Raw genomic sequence first — 22,727 nt, 5'->3', positions numbered from 1 at the left:
GGGACTCGAAGGAATGGGAATAACCGAAGGGTTGTTCCAGGGATCAGGACATTGTAGGGGCAGCTGCTGGGGAGGGAGGGATGGGGAGGGAAAGGAAGGATATGGAAGGATGGGGAGGGGAGGGAGGGATGGGGAAAGAAGGGAAGGATATGGAGGGAAGGGAGGGATGGGGAAAGAAGGGAGGGATGGAGAGGGAAGGGAAGGATATGGAGGGATGGGGAGGGGAGGGAGGGATGGGGAAAGAAGGGAGGGATGGAGAGGGAAGGGAAGGATATGGAGGGATGGGGAGGGGAGGGAGGGATGGGGAAAGAAGGGAAGGATATGGAGGGAAGGGAGGGATGGGGAAAGAAGGGAGGGATGGGGAGGGAAGGGAGGGATGGGGAAGGAAGGGAGGGATATGGAGGGAAGGGAGAGATGGGGAGGGATGGAGAAAGAAGGGAGGGATGGGGAGGGAAGGGAGGGATGGGGAAAGAAGGGAGGGGTGGGGAAAGAAGGGAGGGATGGGGAGGGAAGGGAAGGATGGGGAGGGGAAGGAAGGGATGGGGAGAGAAGGGAGGGATGGGGAAGGAAGAGAGGGATGGGGAGGGAAGGGAGGGATGGGGAGGGAAGGAAGGGATGGGGAGGGAAGGAAGAGATAGGGAGGGAAGGAAGAGATGGGGAGGGAAGGAAGGGATAGAGAGGGAAGGGAGGGATGGGGAGAGAAGGGGGGGCTGCCCTGTCCTGTCCCAGTTCTCATTACAAAAGCATGGGAGCACTGCATGGACGCTGCCCATTGCATCCCTGCCTCCCTCAAGGGGGAACAAGCAGCTCAGCGCCTGCCCCTTCCCGCTTGAGCTCCAAGCTCCGAGCTCTTCCCAAGCCCTGGAGCGCTGCGGCCGCAGGCTCCTGGCACAGCCGGCGACGTGGCCGGGTGCCTGCGGGCTGCCCTGGCCCCACGTCCGTGCGGAGGCCGGGCTAAACCCGCCCATCGCTTCCAGACAGAGGCTGGTCCCCGGGGAGACACCGCAGGGCGCAGGGGAAGCCGCGGCCGACACCGAGGGCAGCGCTGCCGGGACGAGGATGCAGAGCGGGGGGCGATGTGGAGCAGCCTCGCGTCGTCCAGCGAGGAAACAGCACCCGAATCTAGAGCAGAAGTGAACCTGAACTTGAAATAAGGCCGGGGAATGGCTTTAACCTGCGAGGGGGGAGGCTGGGATGGAGCTGGGTGAGCGTCAAGGTCCTGCCCAGCAGGAGATGTGCTGCTCCCAGCGCCAGCCGAAGGGAAACCTCTCCCAAAGGCAGCAGAAGCCGCATTCCCAAAGGCTCCGGCTCCTGCTCCCCGGCCCCGAGCTTCACCCTGCACCGATAACAGGCGGAAACCCACAAGTATTTGCTAACGTGGCTCTGGGGTGAGCCCAGGCTTGCGGCGGGGCTGCAAACCCTGCTCCAGCCCATGGCCATGGCCATAACCTCGCTGCCCTCCAGCTCCCACCTCCAGTGGCTCCGGGACCCTTGCTCTGCATCAGTCCACACACACACACACACACACACAGGGTCCCTTTGCCTTTGGCACCTCTCTGACAAGCACCGGCTCCCCCCCAGCCCATCACCGCAGCCTCTGGTCCATGGACCTTGTGCTGGGGAAGGCACCCTGGAGGCGATGTCTAAGAACACCCAAGCACCCCGCACTGCGGGGCCTGCACCAGCACAAGCTCTGCCCTCATCCTCCTCCTCTTCATCCCCCTCCCACGCTCTCATTTCTGCTTTGGACCACTCAGATCCCATCAGCAGAGGGCTCAAACTGGCCCAGGCTTGCCCATGGGCTCCTCATTGCCTTCAACAACAGCCTAGGGAAGGCACAACCCCTCCTTGAGGCTTCAAAAGCCCTGATTCGACCTAAAAATACCAGCAGGACACCTCGGCCCTCATTTACCAGCAGCAAAGTCCACAGCAGGCTATTTTTAGGCTCCTTAGGTTAAGGCTTGCTCATCCGGTGCTGGGTTGATGGAGGGGTCGCTTACACGTTAACTCCTGCAGGCGCATCCCGGAGCCGGGGCAAGCACCGCGGCTCCGATGGGTTCCTGGTTTTCCAGCCTTTCCGGGTCATTTACCAGAGCAAATCAATGCATTCCCCTTGTTAGCAACGGCTGCACCAAGCAGAGCTCATTGACCAGGGGCTCACACGGCCTCAATCACCCGAAACAGATGTAGGGAACGATCAGGTCCCCCCTGAGCCTTCTCCTCTCCATCTGAAGCCCTCAGGTCCCTCAGCCCTTCCCCATCACACTCGGGCTCCAGGCCCTGCACCAGCTCTTCAACGTCTCCATCGTTCCAGGTGACGTCCTGTTTGCAACGGCTCCGAGGTGCTCTGGTGGTTGGAAGCCTCCATGGACACCAGGCTCCCAGGAGGACCTGTGCCAAACCCATTGCAGCCTCTAAAGGCTGCTTATCTCGAGATATACTCGAAGAAAACAAATATTTGGAGCCCATTAAAGGGTGTTTGGATTGGGTTAAACCCCACTTTACTCCCCTCGGCTGTTGACTCGGGTGGCTGCTGTGCACGGCGATGGAGGGAGGGAGGGAGGGATGGATGGAGCCGCGCAGCATGAAGAGGAGCCAAACACCAAGCCCAAAGAGGGACGTGGCTGAGCAAAAGAGGGGCAGCTCCTGCCGCTCCCCTGCTGGGATGAAGCCAGGAGCATCCGCAGCCAGGTTGGACAAGGACAGAGGCAGGATGCGAGGATGCTCGCTCGCTGTAACCAGGAGTTAATCAGAAACAGCCCCGGATGCTCTCGCTGAGCCGATGCCCTCCGAGGGCCGGCAAAGGCGACTTGGCTCTGCTCAGAGCAGCTCCCCAGCTCACTGAGCACCACAGCAACGGCCTCAACCATTAAACAAACTCCTCTTAATCATTACCCACCACATCCCCTGCCCTTTGCATCCCCTTTGGATCCCTGGAGGGCTTCCCAAGCCTTCTGCGCCGCACGTTGAATGGGAAGGAAAAGGAGACGAGGGCGCGAAGCCGGGATGTTCCCATGGGATGCGTGCCCCATACTCACACTCTTTCATCATGCCGATGTCCACGCAGCGCTTCAGCCGGCAGGCCTGGCAGTGCCGCCGGTTGTCCTTGGTGATCTTGCAGTCGCCATTGAAGGGGCAGGTGAACATGGCTTTCCTCTTCATGCTTCTCCTGCAGAGAAAGGGAACAGAAACCATCCCAGGTCAAACCAGCACCATTGGGACGGTGCAAGAGGCTGCTCTGAGCCCCGGGGAGGAGATGCCAGGCACAACTCCAGCTCTCTGGGCAGCAAACCGCTAAGAGGATGCTGGCAGCATCTCTGAGCTGCTCAGCTCAGCTGGGTGCTTGAGGGGACCAAGCTGGAGGGGCTGAACCTGGCTGGGTGCATCCATGGGTTTGCTCTTAGAGGTCCAGGCATTACTGGAGAGCAGGGAAAGGAGAACTTCTGGTGTCCTCAGCATAAAAAGGACATGGAGCTGTTGGAACAAGTCCAGAGGAGGCCATGAGGATGAGCAGGGACTGGAGCACCTCCTGTATGGAGCCAGGCTGAGGAAGTTGGGGCTGTTCAGCCTGGAGAAGAGAAGCTGCGTGGAGACCTCAGAGCAGCTTCCAGTGTCTGAAGGGGGCTACAAGGATGCTGGGGAGGGACTCTTCATTAGGGACTGCAGTGACAGGACAAGGGGTAACGGGTTCAAACTGAAACAGGGGGAGTTTAGATTGGATCTAAGGAGGAAATTCTTTCCTGTGAGGGTGCTGAGGCACTGGAATGGGTTGCCCAGGGAGGTTGGGAATGCTCCATCCCTGGCAGTGCTCAAGACCAGGTTGGATGAAGCCTTGGGTGACCTGGTTTAGTGTGAGGTGTCCCTGCCCATGGCAGGGGGTTGGAACTGGATGAGCTTCAGGTCCTTTCCAACCCAAACCATTCCCTGATTCTATAAGGCCACAGCCGAGGGGCTCAGCCTCAGGTTAAGCAGCTTTCCGGTTGGGAGCAGGTACTTTGAAGGGCATGAGGAAGGTGGAAGGGTTGGAGAACCCCCCCCTCCAGGAACAGCAATGGAAAGCAGCGCGTGCCATTAAACATTCACCAGCCTTTGCTGGCTGCAGAGCTCGCCTGCGTGCGGAAATAGCACGGGGCTCAAGAGGAACCCCCCTGACCAGAGCCGGCCCGTGCCACGTTAACCCCGCTGCCACGGGGGCTGTCAGTGCTCCAAGTCCAAAGGGTCAAAGGCAGAGCTGGAGGGACAACTCCAGAAGTGGCCTCTGTGCAGGGGCATCCTGCCTGCTGGCCGCTAATGACACGTTACAGGCATAGCTGAGCCGCGGCTCCCCTGCGGATGCCTCTGCTCTGGAGAGCGTTACTCAACCATCAGCAACAGGAGCTCGCCTCTCGTTTACAGGAGGTCCTAAGGGTGCCACCGGCTCTGCACAAAGAGGTGATTTTGAAGGTGAACGAGGCCCCGGTGCCTCCAGGCTGCGAGGCCAAGGGTGTTCAGAGGGGGGGAATGCAGCAGGGAGGAGATGCGGTGCAGGCAGAGCAGAGAGGATGTGGCCACCGAGTCAGTGCTGTTCTATTGAATCCCAACGGGACTGGGTTGGAAAGGACCTGAAAGCTCATCCAGTTCCATGGCCAGGGACACCTTCTGCTGGAGCAGTTTGCTCCTGTGTCCACCCTGGCCTTGAGCACTGCCAGGGATGGGGCAGCCACAGCTTCTCCGTTCCAGCGTCCCAACACCCTCATAAGGAAGAACTTCCCCATATCCCATTTAACTCTTCCCTGGTCCAGCTGGAAGCCCAAGCATCATCCCATCCCTGCATCCCTTGTCCAAAGCCCCTCTCCAGGTTTCCTGGAGCCCCCTGAGGCACTGGAGCTGCTCTCAGGTCTCCCCTTAAGGACCCCTCGCAGCACCCCCATGGCCTCCCTCCAGCAGCTCCAGGTCCCCCTGGTGCCGGATGCGGGATGCAGGAGGATGAGGAGCATCCTGCGGAACCAGCACTGAAACCCCTCCGTGGTGCTGAGCTGATGGTGACAGCCCCCCTGCTCCTCAGACACCATGGACGTGGCTGCAGGCTGAGGGGGCGACAGCAGAGGGGCCCCCTCCAGCACCGAGCCCATGCTTATGGGGTATAAATAGGCGCAGGGAGGCCGCACACAGCAATTAGGAGCTATTTTAGAAAGAGAGCTGTAAACAGAGGCTTCGCTCTCCCTTTACCTGAATGAAGGCATTCAGTGGGGTTACTATGGGATGGCGGAACCCCCTGGCCCTGCCTTACACTGAGGAACCCCTGTTTCTCCCCACAGCTGCCTCTGGTTTGTCTCCTCTCTGGGTTTTCCCCCTCCATCAGGACCTTTGCTCTCACAGGAACAGGGTGAGCTCAGGGGCACATCAGGACACGGAGCCCAGCACCCCAAACCCCCCTTGTTCCTATGAGTGTCCCTGGCTGCGAGCATCGGGGGGGGGGCAGGCAGGAGGCTCCCTGATCCCCCCCCCTCCCTGCAGCCCAGGGCAAGGCACAAACAAGAGGGAGAAGGCCTGGGGCAGGGAACGGTGCCCGAGGCGAGGGCAGGGGCAAGGCAGGGCTGTGGGTTTGGTATGAAAATTGCAGTCCGGGAACACACGGAGGTTGGGCTGCGCTGCCCCAGGGGGCCGCAGCTCCCGGCTCTGAGGGGCCCGGAGCTGCCCCGTTCCCGGCGGAGCAGGTCCCGGTGCCTGGCTCCAGGGTGTATTTACGAGGCTCCAACCCAGCCATTTGGAGGCTCATTGCGGAGGTAAAAATAGAGACGTCGCTGCCTGCCCGTGGTTGGGGGGGGGGGGAGCAGAGCCACGGCCAGCACCGGGCTCCATGGGCACTGAGCGCAGGGAACAGGGACACAGCTCCCATGGGGGGGGCAGCGTCCATCACCCATGGCTGTGGGCAGGAGGAGCGTCCCATGGGGTGACAGAGCCCACCGGGGCCAAGAGATGGGGATGGAGAGGATGCCAGCGCCTCAGGGCAGGAGCTTGGGCATTGCAGCACCTGAAGGGGCTGCAGGGAACCTGGAGAGGGGCTTGGACAAGGGATGGAGGGGTGGGACAAGGGGAATGGCTTGAACCTGCCAGGAGGAGATTGAGATGAGCTCTGGGGCAGAAGCTCTTCCCTGTGAGGGTGCTGAGGCGCTGGCACAGGGTGCCCAGAGAAGCTGTGGCTGCCCCATCCCTGGCAGTGCTCAAGGCCAGGTTGGACACAGGGGCTCGGAGCACCCTGCTCCAGTGGAAGGGGTCCCTGGACGTGGCAGGGGCTGGAGCTGGAGGAGCTGGAGGAGGAGGGATCACTCTGGCACCAAGGCTGCAGCAGAACCACCTCATCCAGGGGGCACAAACCCCTTGGGGTGGGACGATGCCATTGCTGCCCTGTGACAGCCAAGTCAGTGCCCCCTTGCCCTGAAATCTCTTTAGAGAGCCCTGGGGAAGCAGGATCGGCTCTAAAAGCTAAAGCTAAGGGTTGGGGAGGGATGCAGGGGTGGGATGCAGGGGTGGGATGCAGGGGTTTGATGTAGGGATGGGATGCAGGGGTGGGATGCAGGGGTGGGATGTAGGGGAGGGATGCAGGGGTGGGATGCAGGGATGGGATGCAGGGGTGGGATGCAGGGATGGGATGCAGGGGTGGGATGCAGGGGTGGGATGCAGGGGTGGGATGCAGGGGTTTGATGCAGGGATAGGATGCAGGGGTGGGATGCAGGGGTGGGATGCAGGGGTGGGATGCAGGGATGGGATGCAGGGGTGGGATGCAGGGATGGGATGCAGGGGTGGGATGCAGGGGTGGGATGTAGCAGTGGGATGCAGCGGTGGGATGTAGCAGTGGGATGTAGCGGTGGGATTCAGGGATGGGATGCAGGGGTTTGATGCAGGGATGGGATGCAGGGGTGGAGACAGGAGGGGTGGGGATGGGAAGGGTTCAGAACACCCGGAGCAGCTCTGCCGTTAGCACCCAGCGCCACTGCACCCCCAGAGAAACCGGAGCCGCCGCGGGTAAATCCCTCCGGATTAACTGCTCTGTCAGAGCTCCCAGCGCAGAGCAGAGCTCCAGGACCCGCCACCGTTGCCATTGGCACCGTCAGCAAACAGCGGCCTTTGAAGCCAGGGGCCAAAGGTTGCCTCGTGCCTGCCTGCGCCGCAGCACCCAAGGGTGCCAATAAACCCTGGTGCTGTTTGGAGAGTCCCTGGATGCTCCCAAGGGACCTCACAGCGGGGTTCATGTCCCAGGTGAAACCAGCTCTGAGCACAGCCTCTAACAGAGCCCACGGTGCTGGCAAAGGCAGGGACGGGCTTTTCCAGGAGAGTTTTGGGGAGTCCAGGCTCTCCCATGGCCCTGCTGCGATGTATTAGTGCAGCAAACACTGAACTACTGGGCAGCAGCAATATCAATGCATTCAGTGATTGAACACGGCATGGAAACGGGCCTCGAAAGCAGGATAGAAAGCAAGAGGTAATTAGAGCCTTACATGGGAGCTAAAGGCTTTAGAGGGGGCAGGAAGGTGAGAGCTTTCCCCATCACTGAGAGGTGCGCTCAGAAACGCTGTCACCGCTCTATGGCTGCACAGGGACAACGTGTGACAACAGAGATAAGGAGACAGCGCCGGGCTCAGAGCATCACTGCGAGAGCCACGGCGCACCCAGGAAGGGCTCCTTAAGCCATGCCAAAAGCCGGACCATTGCTCTGCAGCCACAACGGGACGGGGAAGGTCCTGAGGTGCTGCTCGGGTTGGGCTCCAAAGCTCCAGGCTCCACATCCCTGAACCCCTTGGCTGTGAGAGGGCAGGCCCTGGGTGCTGTAAGAGTCCAGCTCATGCTGTAAAGCTGTGTGGTGGTGCTGGCATCCCACTGCTGCCTGTGCCACCATCCCACTGCTGCCTGTGCCACCATCGCATCCCATTGCTGCCTGTGCCACCACCCCATTGCTGCCTGTGCCACCATCCCACTGCTGCCTGTGCCACCATCGCATCCCATTGCTGCCTGTGCCACCATCCCATTGCTGCCTGTGCCACCATCGCATCCCACTGCTGCCTGTGCCACCATCCCACTGCTGCCTGTGCCACCATCGCATCCCACTGCTGCCTGTGCCACCATCCCACTGCTGCCTGTGCCACCATCCCATTGCTGCCTGTGCCACCATCCCACTGCTGCCTGTGCCACCATCCCATTGCTGCCTGTGCCACCATCCCACTGCTGCCTGTGCCACCATCCCATTGCTGCCTGTGCCACCATCCCATCCCATTGCTGCCTGTGCCACCATCGCATCCCATTGCTGCCTGTGCCACCATCCCACTGCTGCCTGTGCCACCATCCCATTGCTGCCTGTGCCACCATTGCATCCCACTGCTGCCTGTGCCACCATCCCATCCCATTGCTGCCTGTGCCACCATCCCACTGCTGCCTGTGCCACCATCGCATCCCACTGCTGCCTGTGCCACCATTGCATCCCATTGCTGCCTGTGCCACCATCCCATCCCATTGCTGCCTGTGCCACCATCCCACTGCTGCCTGTGCCACCATCCTATTGCTGCCTGTGCCACCATCGCATCCCATTGCTGCCTGTGCCACCATCGCATTGCTGCCTGTGCCACCATCCCATCCCACTGCTCTCTGTGCCACCATCCCACTGCTGCCTGTGCCACCATCCCATTGCAGCCTGTGCCACCATCCCATCCCACTGCTCTCTGTGCCACCATCCCACTGCTGCCTGTGCCACCATCCCATTGCTGCCTGTGCCACCATCGCATTGCTGCCTGTGCCACCATCGCATCCCACTGCTGCCTGTGCCACCATCCCATTGCTGCCTGTGCCACCATCCCATTGCTGCCTGTGCCACCATCCCACTGCTGCCTGTGCCACCATCCCACTGCTGCCTGTGCCACCATCGCATCCCACTGCTGCCTGTGCCACCATCGCATCCCACTGCTGCCTGTGCCACCATCCCATTGCTGCCTGTGCCACCATCCCACTGCTGCCTGTGCCACCATCCCACTGCTGCCTGTGCCACCATCCCATTGCTGCCTGTGCCACCATCCCATTGCTGCCTGTGCCACCATCCCATTGCTGCCTGTGCCACCATCGCATCCCACTGCTGCCTGTGCCACCATCCCATTGCTGCCTGTGCCACCATCGCATCCCATTGCTGCCTGTGCCACCATCCCATTGCTGCCTGTGCCACCATCTCATCCCATTGCTGCCTGTGCCACCATCCCATTGCTGCCTGTGCCACCATCCCACTGCAGGGCAATGCAGGCACCACCCTGCCCCATTGCACCAGGGTCAGTCTGGTGCAAGCCGCTCTGGCCTCCCATGTGAAGGGGGCAGCGCTGTCTGTATGGGAGCATCATGAGGGTAGACCCAAACCCCTGACACCTGCAGCTCTCCAGACCTGCCTGGTCTCTCCCTGAGGTGTTTGTGCTTTGCTGCCCAGCCTGAGGCCACTCAAGACCCCACTTGACAGTGGAAAAGCCTCCAAAAGGCTCCATGTCCAACCTCCGGCTACTTCCAACCCCCAGAGCTGTGCCTGGTTTGGGAAGGGCTCGGTGCCCGCTGCAGCAGGCAGGCAGAGGACCACATCCATCTCCATTCACAAGCACCCAGAGCTTCAGAGCAGCCACCAGATGCAGTTTGCTTTAAATAGAACCTTGTGGCCATCAAACCCCTTCAGTCTCCAAGGTGTGTTCAGTCTTTCAGGTGTGTTTTCCCAGGTGCCATCCATAGGGGCTCTTATACTCCTGCCTATGCAGCACGAGCAGGGCTGCGGGGCTCCCAGAGAGATGGAAATCTCTGATATGGGGGAAAACATCCCATTTCCCATGGCAGGGGGGCACAGGACGGCACAAGGAGCTTGTGACCTCTCCAGCATCAAGGCTTGGAGGTGCCAGCTCTGCAATGCGGGCACATCGCGGGGATGTGGGGATGCGGGGATGCAGGGATGTGGGGATGGGGGGATGCAGGGATGCGGGGATGCAGGGATGGGGGGATGTAGGGATGCAGAGATGTGGGGATGCGGGGATGCAGGGATGCGGGGATGCAGGGATGTTGGGATGCAGGGATGGGGAATGCAGGGATGCGGGGATGCAGGGATGGGGGGATGTGGGGATGCAGGGATGCAGGGATGAGTGGACACAGGGATGCAGGGATGTGGGGATGTGGGGATGCAGGGATGCAGGGATGAGTGGACACAGGGATGCAGGGATGTGGGGATGCAGGGATGCAGGGATGCAGGGAGCAGCCCCCGGAGGCTCAGGTGATGCTGGGGATGGGGTGAGGCCCCCCCTGCCCCCAGCCCCCCACTCACCTGAAGAAGCCCTTGCAGCCCTCGCAGGTCATGGCGTTGAAGTGGAAGCCGGTGGCTTTGTCCCCACAGACCCCGCAGATCCGGGGCACGTTCCGGTCGCAGTCGGTGCTGGGGTCGGGCAGGGAGGTGCTGGCGGCCACGGGCTCTGGCTCTGGGGGTCAGAGGCACCGTTACTGCAAAGGGCCCATCCCAGCCCCACCGACAGCAAAGCCCTGCCAGGAAGGGAGGGACCTGTGCTCGGCTTCCACAGGGGGTGGGAAGAGAAACTCCGGTGCTCCCATTGCTTCCATGTCCCTATGTTCTATGTCTGTGTTCCCATTGCCTCCATGTCCCTATGTTCTATGTCTGTGTTCCCATTGCCTCCATGTCCCTATGTTCTATGTCTCTGTGTTCCCATGTTCTATGTCTCTGTGTTCCCATTGCCTCCATGTCCCTATGTTCTATGTCTCTGTGTTCCCATTGCCTCCATGTCCCTATGTTCTATGTCTCTGTGTTCCCTTTGCCTCCATGTCCCTATGTTCTATGTCTCTGTGTTCCCTTTGCCTCCATGTCCCTATGTTCTATGTCTCTGTGCTCCCATTGCCTCCATGTCCCTATGTTCTATGTCTCTGTGTTCCTATTGCCTCCATGTCCCTATGTTCTATGTCTTCATGTTCCCATTGCCTCCATGTCCCTATGTTCTATGTCTCCGTGTTCCTATTGCCTCCATGTCCCTATGTTCTATGTCTCCACGTTCCCATTGCCTCCATGTCCCTATGTTCTATGTCTCTGTGTTCCCATTGCCTCCATGTCCCTATGTTCTATGTCTCTGTGTTCCCATATGTCCCTATGTTCTATGTCTCTGTGTTCCCATTGCCTCCATGTCCCTATGTTCTATGTCTCTGTGTTCCCTTTGCCTCCATGTCCCTATGTTCTATGTCTCCATGTTCCCATTGCCTCCATGTCCCTATGTTCTATGTCTCCACGTTCCCATTGCCTCCATGTCCCTATGTTCTATGTCTCTGTGTTCCCATTGCCTCCATGTCCCTATGTTCTATGTCTCCATGTTCCCATTGCCTCCATGTCCCTATGTTCTATGTCTCCACGTTCCCATTGCCTCCATGTCCCTATGTTCTATGTCTCCACGTTCCCTTTGCCTCCATGTCCCTATGTTCTATGTCTGTGTTCCCATTGCCTCCATGTCCCTATGTTCTATGTCTCTGTGCTCCCATTGCCTCCATGTCCCTATGTTCTATGTCTCTGTGTTCCCATTGCCTCCATGTCCCTATGTTCTATGTCTCCACGTTCCCATTGCCTCCATGTCCCTATGTTCTATGTCTCCACGTTCCCATTGCCTCCATGTCCCTATGTTCTATGTCTCTGTGTTCCCATTGCCTCCATGTCCCTATGTTCTATGTCTGTGTTCCCATTGCCTCCATGTCCCTATGTTCTATGTCTCCACGTTCCCATTGCCTCCATGTCCCTATGTTCTATGTCTGTGTTCCCATTGCCTCCATGTCCCTATGTTCTATGTCTGTGTTCCCATTGCCTCCATGTCCCTATGTTCTATGTCTCTGTGTTCCCATTGCCTCCATGTCCCTATGTTCTATGTCTCTGTGTTCCCATTGCCTCCATGTCCCTATGTTCTATGTCTCCATGTTCCCATTGCCTCCATGTCCCTATGTTCTATGTCTGTGTTCCCATTGCCTCCATGTCCCTATGTTCTATGTCTCCATGTTCCCATTGCCTCCATGTCCCTATGTTCTATGTCTGTGTTCCCATTGCCTCCATGTCCCTATGTTCTATGTCTCCATGTTCCCATTGCCTCCATGTCCCTATGTTCTATGTCTCCACGTTCCCATTGCCTCCATGTCCCTATGTTCTATGTCTGTGTTCCCATTGCCTCCATGTCCCTATGTTCTATGTCTCCGTGTTCCCACTGCCTCCATGTCCCTATGTTCTATGTCTGTGTTCCCATTGCCTCCATGTCCCTATGTTCTATGTCTCCGTGTTCCCACTGCCTCCATGTCCCTATGTTCTATGTCTGTGTTCCCATTGCCTCCATGTCCCTATGTTCTATGTCTCCGTGTTCCCACTGCCTCCATGTCCCTATGTTCTATGTCTGTGTTCCCATTGTCTCCATGTCCCTATGTTCTATGTCTCTGTGTTCCCTTTGCCTCCATGTCCCTATGTTCTATGTCTGTGTTCCCATTGCCTCCATGTCCCTATGTTCTATGTCTCTGTGTTCCCTTTGCCTCCATGTCCCTATGTTCTATGTCTGTTCCCATTGCCTCTATGTCCCTATGTTCTATGTTTCCATGTTCCCATTGCCTGCATGTCCCTATGTTCTATCTCTGTGTTCCCATTGCCTCCATGTCCCTATGTTCTATGTCTCCATGTTCCCATTGCCTCCATGTCCCTATGTTCTATGTCTCTGTGTTCCCTTTGCCTCCATGTCCCTATGTTCTATGTCTCTGTGTTCCCACTGCCTCCATGTCCCTATGTTCTATGTCTCTGTGTTCCCTTTGCCTCCATGTCCCTATGTTCTATGTCTGTGTTCCCATTGCCTCCATGTCCCTATGTTCTATGTCTGTGTTCCCACTGCCTCCATGTCCCTATGTTCTATGTCTCCACGTTCCCTTTGCCTCCATGTCCCTATGTTCTATGTCTCCACGTTCCCATTGCCTCCATGTCCCTATGTTCTATGTCTGTGTTCCCATTGCCTCCATTGCCTCCATGTCCCTCCTATGTTCTATGTGTCTGTGTTCCCATTGCCTCCATGTCCCTATGTTCTATGTCTGTGTTCCCACTGCCTCCATGTCCCTATGTTCTATGTCTCTGTGTTCCCATTGCCTCCATGTCCCTATGTTCTATGTCTCTGTGTTCCCATTGCCTCCATGTCCCTATGTTCTATGTCTCTGTGTTCCCATTGCCTCCATGTCCCTATGTTCTATGTCTCTGTGTTCCCTTTGCCTCCATGTCCCTATGTTCTATGTCTCTGTGTTCCCTTTGCCTCCATGTCCCTATGTTCTATGTCTCTGTGTTCCCATTGCCTCCATGTCCCTATGTTCTATGTCTCTGTGCTCCCATTGCCTCCATGTCCCTATGTTCTATGTCTGTGTTCCCAATGTCTCCATGTCCCTATGTTCTATGTCTCCACGTTCCCATTGCCTCCATGTCCCTATGTTCTATGTCTGTGTTCCCAATGTCTCCATGTCCCTATGTTCTATGTCTGTGTTCCCATTGTCTCCATGTCCCTATGTTCTATGTCTGTGTTCCCATTGCCTCCATGTCCCTATGTTCTATGTCTGTGCTCCCATTGCCTCCATGTCCCTATGTTCTATCTCTGTGTTCCCATTGCCTCCATGTCCCTATGTTGTGTCTCTGTGTTCCCTTTGCCTCCATGTCCCTATGTTCTATGTCTCTGTGTTCCCATTGCCTCCATGTCCCTATGTTCTATGTCTCTGTGTTCCCATTGCCTCCATGTCCCTATGTTCTATGTCTCTGTGTTCCCATTGCCTCCATGTCCCTATGTTCTATGTCTCTGTGTTCCCATTGCCTCCATGTCCCTATGTTCTATGTCTCCGTGTTCCCATTGCCTCCATGTCCCTATGTTCTATGTCTCTGTGTTCCCATTGCCTCCATGTCCCTATGTTCTATGTCTCTGTGTTCCCATTGCCTCCATGTCCCTATGTTCTATGTCTCTGTGTTCCCATTGCCTCCATGTCCCTATGTTCTATGTCTCCATGTTCCCATTGCCTCCATGTCCCTATGTTCTATCTCTGTGTCCCCATTGCCTCCATGTCCGTATGTTCTATGTCTCTGTGCTCCCTATGCTCTACGTCTCTCTGCTCCTTCTGCACTAACAGTGGGGACCCCCCATGTCCTAGAGCACAGGCTAGGACCTGCTTTAGGACCACCGTAAGGCAGATTCTATCTCATTTTTAGGGTGCATTCGCTTCTCTACGCAGTAAACCCATTTCTAATCCCCCCTTCCCACAGCCCTCCCGAACACGCTCCCAGCCCTTTGCTGTGCTCCAATGGCAGAACCTGCTCCCCATCAGGGTGGTTTTTAGAAGAGCTCAAATGGACCAGAATTGCCCCGGCCGCTGCTACAGAAACCCCAGGGATGGAGCTGCTATGGGATGGAAACAAGGTGGGGAGGAAGCAGCCCTGGTACCACAAATCACTGCAGTGGGAATTGTGATGGAGCTTGGGGCACTCTGCTCCCTGCCAGGGCCAGCAGCAATGCAGGGCACACAAAGGCCCTGGAGCCAGAGAGCGATGGTCCTGGAGCACCTGGGGGGTGAGATCCCAAAGCAGCTCCTGGAGCCTGGGGTTTCCTCTGTGTAGCACCGGAAAGGTCTCGCAGGCAACTGTCCCGGTGCCTTTAGACAGGAGTCAGGGAATGGTTTGGGTTGAAGGGAACTTAAAGCTCCTCCAGCTCCAATCCAGCTCCAGGGACCCCTTCCACTGGAGCAGGGTGCTCCGAGCCCCTGTGTCCAGCCTGGCCTTGAGCACTGCCAGGGATGGGGCATCCAAACCTTCTCCATTCCAGCCTCCCACCACCCTCATGGGGAAGAACCTCTTCCCCATATCCCATTTAACTCTTCCCTCTTCCAGCTGGAAGCCCAAACTCCTCATCCCACCCCTCCATCCCTTGTCCCAAGCCCCTCTCCAGGTTCCCTGCAGCCCCTTCAGGCACTGGAGCTGCTCTCAGGTCTCCCCTTCAGGAGCCTTCTCTTCTCCAGGCTGCCCCAGCCCAGCTCTCCCAGCCTGGCTCCAGAGCAGAGCTGCAGCATCCCCATGTCCTGGTCCTTTACATCGCTTGGAGAAAGCCCCCAGGAGGAGCCAGACCCGAGCCCAAGGAGAAGGTCCCTGTGCAGAGGCCATTGATTACCTGGATCTGGAAGGTAGGCCATGCTCTGCTGGTGCAGCTCCCACGAGCTCTGCCGCTGGGACATGGAGCCACCTGCATTAAAGACAGAGAGGACAGGGGCTGAGCCAGCTCAGACCTTACCGCGATGAGGAGTCAATGCAGAGCATCTGCCCGCTCGCTCCAGCCCCTTTGGGAGGGGAGCCCCGGGATGGGGTGAGCTCGGGACACGCTGCCCGCCTGGGTACCACTTGTGTGCTTCCCACAGAGCCCTGGGGCCGGGAGGAGATAACGGAGCCCTGAGCGCTGCAGGGCTGTTGCTAAGGAGCAGAGATCGCTGCAGCCAGGGCACAGGAAGGGCAGGAGACAGCGAGAGGTGCGGGGCCGGTGCTTTTCCCCTCCTTCACTCTTTCCTATGGGTTAATTCCCCGTGGGGCTGCAGCAGCGGGGACAGCGCTGAATGGGGCTGGTGCAGAGCAGGAGCGAGGCTCGAAGTCATCACTGCAGCCCCGGGGAGCTGCTGGTGCCCTTTGTCAGGTTGGTTTGTTAGAGCAAGGCCAGGAGGATGCTCAGGGGCTGGAGCAGCTCCCATAGGAGCCAGGCTGAGAACATTGGGGCTGGAGCAGAGAAGCTGCGTGGAGACCTCAGAGCAGCTTCCAGTGTCTGAAGGGGGCTATGAGGATGCTGGAGAGGGACCTGCATCAGGGGCTGGAGCGATGGGACAAGGGGTGATGGGTTCAGACTGGAACAGGGGGAGTTCAGGTTGGAGATAAGGGAGTTCTCTCCTGTGAGGGTGCTGGGACACTGGGATGGGGTCAATGGAGAGGCTGTGGCTGCCCCATCCCTGGCAGTGCTCAAGGCCAGGTTGGACACAGGGGCTTGGAGCACCCTGCTCCAGTGGAAGGGGTCCCTGCCAGTGGCAGGGATTGGAGCTGGAGGAGCCTTAAGGTCCCTTCATCCCCACCCTTCCCATGATACAGACATCCTGATGCACCATTTAATGCTTCTCCAAGGCTTTGTGCTGCTCCCTGCTCCACCAAACCTTCCCAGGACCATGCCTGGGGATGCTGACACCCCCAGCATCACAAGACAGGATGGGGAAAGCAGGCACTGATGGCACCCAGTCAGCCCAGGAAGGGTAACCCCTGTCCCCATCCAACTCCCAGCTGAAACCCCATGAGGTGGGATGGTCACTGCTGCTCGGGAGCCTGTGCCAGATGCGATTCCCACTCGGATGACGGGCGCTGCTTCCACCTCTGACTTCTTGGAAAGCGTTACTCAGCCCGTAATGGAAGTGACGTTGGCGCACGTGGGAGTTTCCCTCCACCCCCAGCAGCTCACTCAGCAAACCTGACATTTCACCGTCACCCCATGCAAGAGGTAAAATAGCCCCTGTTGGAGGCACCACAAAGGGCAAAGCAGGGCAGAGCTGCCTCTAGCAAAGCTGCAGTGATCCAGTTGTCCCCCCCAGGGTCAGGTCTCTGCTAAACCCCAGGTTTCCATCACCTCATCCGTCCCCAGGCACCACATCCATGCATAGGTGAGGAGATGTCAGCCTCCAGAGGATGCCTGCTGGGTTTGCATGGAGCAGAGCTCAAACAGCCCCAGGATGCTGGGGTTGTGATGAGCAAATGCAGCCCTGCGCTGGGATGCGGTTGGGTGATGGAGCAGCGCAGGAGGCACCAGGGTCAGGGATTAACACACATGGGAAGAGCTCAGCTGGAGCAGACACTGAGGGGGGACCAGCACAGATGAGGAGATGGTGGCTCCAGCCCCAGACCAGAAGCTGTTACCCAGGCTGAGGCTGTGGTAGCTCATGGGATGGGTTGGGATGAAGGGACCTTCAAGCCCATCCAGCTCCAACCCCTGCCATGCACAGGGACACCTTCCACTGGAGCAGGGTGCTCCAAGGCAGGGGGGTGGAACTGGAGGAGCTTTATGGTCCCTTCCGACCCAAACCACCCCATGGTTCTATGGTGAAGCAGGGGCAGAGCCACTGGCCAGGAGCCATGCTCAGGCCGTGCAGCAAAGCAGGAAGCTACAACCCAGCGGGGAGCATCCTCTGGAGGGCTTTGCCAGTCCCCAACCATAACCCAGGCTAAAGGAACCTGGGAAGTCCCCCATGGAAACCAGAGCACGGGGAGCTCCTGGGGTGCAGGGGGATGCTCATGCTACAGGGTGCTCCTGCAGCTCCTGCTGCTCTCCCTCCCTTCTGCACAGCCCGAGCAGGAGCCTTTGCTTTCAGCCTCTTGAGCTCTGAGCATCCTCAGTACCCGCTCCATGCGGGAGGAAGCTCTTGGCTGGGGCTCGCTCCTGCTCTCCCTTTCCTTTGCCTCCCCCCGGCACCCAGCTCCTGGGGACTTGGCAGAAGGGAAAAGGCATCGGAGGCTCCAATTCCTCCTGCTGAAAGCCTCAGTCCCCACACTCAGTGCCCCACAGGAGCAGGTTTCCCCCCCGCCCTCAGCACTGCAGGGCTGGAATGCTCCTTCCCTCCTTCCCGGAGCCATGGCAAGAGCCAGAGCTGGGAATAACACAAGCCAGGAGCCAGGAGCCATGGCTGGGGCCAAACCCACCCTCGACCATGGATGCCCAGCATAAGAAACGGCTCAGAATAAGGCGCAAGAGCAGGGATTTGCCTGGAGGAGGCAGATTTGGCTCCATGGGAGGCTCAGGCTTTGCTGAGAGCTAGAGGAGAAACCCAACCATGCAAGAACATCCCGACAGCCCCAGCCGGGAGCGAGGCGGCACCGGAGGGGCTCTGAAGCCCTTGGGGCTGAGTCTGCCATGGGCAGAGAGCAGCGCCAGGGCAGGCAAGGAGCCCTCCCAGCACTGAGCAAGCGTTTGTCCCATCCTCAGCATCTCCTGCTCCATCCCAGCGCATTTCTTTGGTCAGCTTGGCTGCCAAGCAAAACAAAGCAAGGAAATCATCCCCCACCCGGCCCGGGTTCTGAACCCAGCGCAAATCCTGCCCCTGGCACTGCTCGGGCGCGCAGCTGAAGCTCTGCAAAGGCTTGGGGAGCCCCATTCGTTGACATGGAGCTGGGGGGCCGCTCCTGCCTGGGGCTGAGCTCTCAGCACTGCCGACACGGCGGAACAAAGCCACGCTCCACGGAGCCTGCGGCATCGCGCTGGTGCCTGAGGGAGCTTCCCCCAGGACAACCCAGGCTGCTCCGAGCCTCCACTGCAGCTCCAGGAGCAGCCCCAATGGAGAAGCAGCTAAAGCATCCCCCACTGCAGCTCCGGGAGCAGCCCCAATGGAGAAGCAGCTAAAGCATCCCCCACTGCAGCTCCGGGAGCAGCCCCAATGGAGAAGCAGCTAAAGCATCCCTCACTGCAGCTCCAGGAGCAGCCCCAATGGAGAAGCAGCTAAAGCATCCCCCACTGCAGCTCCGGGAGCAGCCCCAATGGAGAAGCAGCTAAAGCATCCCCCACTGCAGCTCCAGGAGCTCCGCTCTGCTGCTTGTCCGGAGATTCCATAGGGAGCAGGTTGGCAGCCTCGCACTGCACGGGGATGGATGTGGGGAAGGATGGATGTGGGGAAGGATGCATAGATGGGTGCTTGAATGGATGGGTGCGTGGATGGGTGCATGGATGGGTGGATGCGTGGATGGGTGCTTGAATGGATGGATGTGTGGATGGGTGCTTGAATGGATGGATGCATGGATGGGTGCTTGAATGGATGGATGTGTGGATGGGTGCTTGACTGGATGGATGGATGCATGGATGGGTGCTTGAATGGATGGATGGGTGGATGGGTGCTTGAATGGATGGATGGGTGGATGCATGGATGGGTGCTTGAATGGATGGATGTGTGCATGGGTGCATGGATGGATGGATGCGTGCATGGGTGCTTGAATGGATGGATGTGTACATGGGTGCTTGAATGGACGGGTGCGTGGATGGGTGCTTGAATGGATGGATGTGTACATGGGTGCTTGAATGGATGGGTGTGTGCATGGGTGCTTGAATGGATGGATGTGTGCATGGGTGCATGGGTGGATGGATGTGTGCATGGGTGCTTGAATGGATGGATGTGTGCATGGGTGCTTGAATGGATGGGTGTGTGCATGGGTCCTTAAATGGATGGATGTGTGCATGGGTGCTTGAATGGATGGATGTGTGCATGGGTGCTTGAATGGATGGATGTGTGCATGGGTGCTTGAATGGATGGATGTGTGCATGGGTGCTTGAATGGATGGATGTGTGCATGGGTGCATGGATGGATGTGTACATGGGTGCTTGAATGGATGGGTGTGTGCATGGGTGCTTGAATGGATGGATGTGTGCATGGGTGCATGGGTGGATGGATGTGTGCATGGGTGCTTGAATGGATGGATGGATGTGTGCATGGGTGCTTGAATGGATGGATGTGTGCATGGGTGCTTGAATGGATGGGTGTGTGCATGGGTCCTTAAATGGATGGATGTGTGCATGGGTGCTTGAATGGATGGATGTGTGCATGGATGGATGGATGCGTGGATGGGTGCTTGAATGGATGGGTGTTTGAATGGATGGATGTGTGCATGGGTGCTTGAATGGATGGGTATGTGCATGGGTGCTTGAATGGACGGATGGGTGGATGGGTGCTTGAATGGATGGATGTGTGCCTGGGTGCTTGAATGGATGGATGTGTGCATGGATGGATGGATGCGTGGATGGGTGCTTGAATGGATGGATGCGTGCTTGAATGGATGGGTGCGTGGATGGGTGCTTGAATGGATGGATGTGTGCATGGGTGCTTGAATGGATGGGTGCGTGGATGGGTGCTTGAATGGATGAGTGCGTGGATGGATGCATGGATGGATGTGCGGATGGACGCATGGATGGACGGACGCGTGGATGGGCGCACAGATGAGTGCGTGGATGGATAGATGGATGCATGGATGGATGCGTGGATGGACGGATGGATGGATGGATGTGTGGATGGACGCGTGGAGCAGTCTGGATCCTCCTGCCCCTCTCTCTGTCTATTTGCATTCCCTATTTCTAGTCTATTCGGCACCAGCCCCGTTGCCAGGCTGGAAGAACGTCGGTTTTGCAAGCCCCACAGTGGCTACAACCTCCTGGCAGCTGCTCACGACCTGGTGCAAGTCAGCTCACGCCACCCCTTCCTCCATTGATGTGATCAGATCCAACCCCTCCTGCAGGCTCTGCCACCGCCCCCAGGCCAAGGCTGGAGGCTCATCCAGCGGGGCAACGCCTCAGCATCATAATCCCTATCCCAAAGAGCCCGGACACTCCCTGTCTGCAACCCACAGGTCACTGCAACGAGGGCTCCTGAGGAGGCTCCTGCTGTGTGACAGCCAAAGAGATGCAGTTACTCCTATATAGAGGGTCAGAGAGACTTGATCCCTGAGGAACAGGGATGCTGATCTCATTCCTCGGGAAGAACCAGGCCCTTATGGGCTCCCACAGTGCTTTGTGTGATGGGAGTGAGCAAGCCCAGGGACACACTGAACCCGATTACAGCCCCAGTGCTCCCAGTAATGCAGTTAGGAGCAGACATGGGAGCACCACCTCCCTGCAGCAAAGCTGAGGAGAAGAATAAGCCTTGAGAGAGCCAGAGCAGGTTGGGGCTGCCCCACATCCCTGCGCCTCCAGCATCACAGGACGCCTTTGCCATCACATCCAGAACAAGGGAACGCAGGAGGGATGCACAGCGAGCCCCCAAGCACCCAGGGCTGGGGTTCCAGGGTCATCAACACAGCGATGCCTCCCTGCCCAGCTCTTCTGGGGAGGATGCGGGCACACAGGAGCTGCAGCCCCCGGGCTGGCCAAAGCCCATCCGGCCTCCTGCATCCACAGGCACAAGGAGGGGTCCTCAAGCAAACCCTCAGCAAACCAGGCTGGGAGAGCTCTGCTCTGGAGCCAGGCTGAGAGAGCTGGGCTGGGGCAGCCTGGAGGAGAGAAGGCTCCTGAAGGGGAGGCCTGAGAGCAGCTCCAGTGCCTGAAGGGGCTGCAGGAAACCTGGAGAGGGGCTTGGGACAAGGGATGGAGGGACAGGCCAAGGGGAATGGCTTGAACCTGCCCGAGGGGAGACTGAGATGAGCTCTGGGGCAGAAGCTCTTCCCTGGGAGGGTGCTGAGGCGCTGGCACAGGGTGCCCAGAGAAGCTGTGGCTGCCCCATCCCTGGCAGCGCTCAAGGCCAGGTTGGACACAGGGGCTCGGAGCACCCTGCTCCAGTGGAAGGGGTCCCTGGAGCTGGAGGAGCTCTAAGGTCCCTTCCACCCTGGGGTTCTGTTCCATCTCCCGTGGCTCTGTTTGGCACCAGCCCGGCTCAGGCTGTGCCCTCGTTCCCAAGCCATGGCCTCACGCCAGCACCCATCCTCAGACCGACCTGATGCAAGCGCTGGCAGACGCGGAGCCAGGGCCCGACACCGTTTGCCAACAGGGATGAGCAAACCTGGCTCGACCCCACCCGGAGCTGGGGCCATCGGCCCCGATAAGATCCATCCCAGAGAGAGGAGCTGAGCTCCAGCGCTGCAGGAGCACCCACAGGCTCCATCCCTGCTCCAAGGGGCCGATGCAGCAGCAGAGGCAAGAGCTGGCCTGAAACGCAGCCACTTCAGTGGTGGGGAAGGACCTGCGAGCACCATGGCACAGGAATGGGGAAGGGTGGAGCATCCTCCAGCATTGACTCATGGGCTCCCTAAGCAGGGTTTTCAATAGAGAGCCCCTGCTCTGGAGCTCTTCCTCCTCATTTGAAACCCCTCTTCTGGACTAAACCAGCTCCTAATGAGCACTGATCACACACGAAAGGGTCCTAAATCTCTTCTGAGGTTACAGAAAGGAGCATTTCACATCCGCAGCACGGACTCGTGTAGAGATTCAGAGCCCCCAGAACCATTTCTAGGCTAAAACCTGATCACACCAAGCTCAGAGCTGAGGAGAACGGTTCCAAAGCACTGCTCTTGGATGGCGAAGAAAGCATCGAGCTGACATCGGGCAAAGCATCACACCTTATGCGGGGATCATCATCCATCACTGCATCAACTGCAGGGCAGGGGCTGGGTTTCTTTAGGGGGCAAAAAAGCACCAAAACTACTCAATCAGACCAAAAAATCCCAACTCATTCCCATAGATCGCGGCGATGGGCTCCAATCACTGCAGCCTTCTCCAGAGCCCCGGCATCGCTCACCCAAGGGCGCTGCAGCACCCGCAGGGGTGGAGGGGGTCCCAGCAGCGGTGCCGATCGCACCGCTCCGAGCCTTGGCACCAGCACAGAGCCGGTCCCACCTCCCTGCTGGAAGGGGATGGCTCAGCTCCGGTGTTCCCAGGAAAGCTCCAGCCCCGTCCAACTTCCCCCTGAGTCACGGGAGCAGCCGCGAGGCTCCGAAGCTGTGCGCGGATGGAAGGGGAGAGCCGGCTGCAGGGAGCATCCCGGCTCCTGGTGGGCTCCCATCCCTGCACAGCCACAGCAGGGCTCCGAGGGAGCAGGGACCGGAGCCTGCCGAGAGCTCCCCTGGCTCCGGATGCTGCTGCTCCTGGCAGCTCCCAGCCAGCATCGCCCCTGCCCCGAGCGCCCATCAGAGGGCCCGGGTACAGGAAGAGCCCCGCGAAGGG

At 58.5% G+C, this 22,727-nt stretch overlaps 1 protein-coding gene across 2 annotated transcripts in view; it reads right to left on the bottom strand.

Moving 5' to 3' along the window:
• VDR (vitamin D receptor) overlaps positions 1-22,727 on the bottom strand; it is a 36,760-nt gene that overhangs the window by 5,824 nt on the left and 8,209 nt on the right. For both annotated transcript variants that reach the window (XM_062629130.1, XM_062629131.1), the window contains exons 2-4: positions 15,189-15,260; positions 10,310-10,460; positions 3,039-3,169 (exon numbers count right to left, since the gene is read on the bottom strand). In XM_062629130.1, coding sequence (XP_062485114.1) covers positions 3,039-3,169; positions 10,310-10,460; positions 15,189-15,252 — 346 coding nt within the window. In that variant the 5' untranslated portion in view covers positions 15,253-15,260. The remainder of the gene's footprint in view (positions 1-3,038; positions 3,170-10,309; positions 10,461-15,188; positions 15,261-22,727) is intronic.

The sequence above is a fragment of the Pezoporus occidentalis genome, unplaced genomic scaffold (assembly GCF_034315485.1).
Source record: "Pezoporus occidentalis ecotype Australia unplaced genomic scaffold, CSIRO_AGI_Poc_V1 ctg329, whole genome shotgun sequence".
NCBI lineage: Eukaryota > Metazoa > Chordata > Aves > Psittaciformes > Psittacidae > Pezoporus > Pezoporus occidentalis.
Note: the sequence above shows the minus strand (reverse complement) of the source record. Positions and strands in the feature narration are given on the sequence as shown.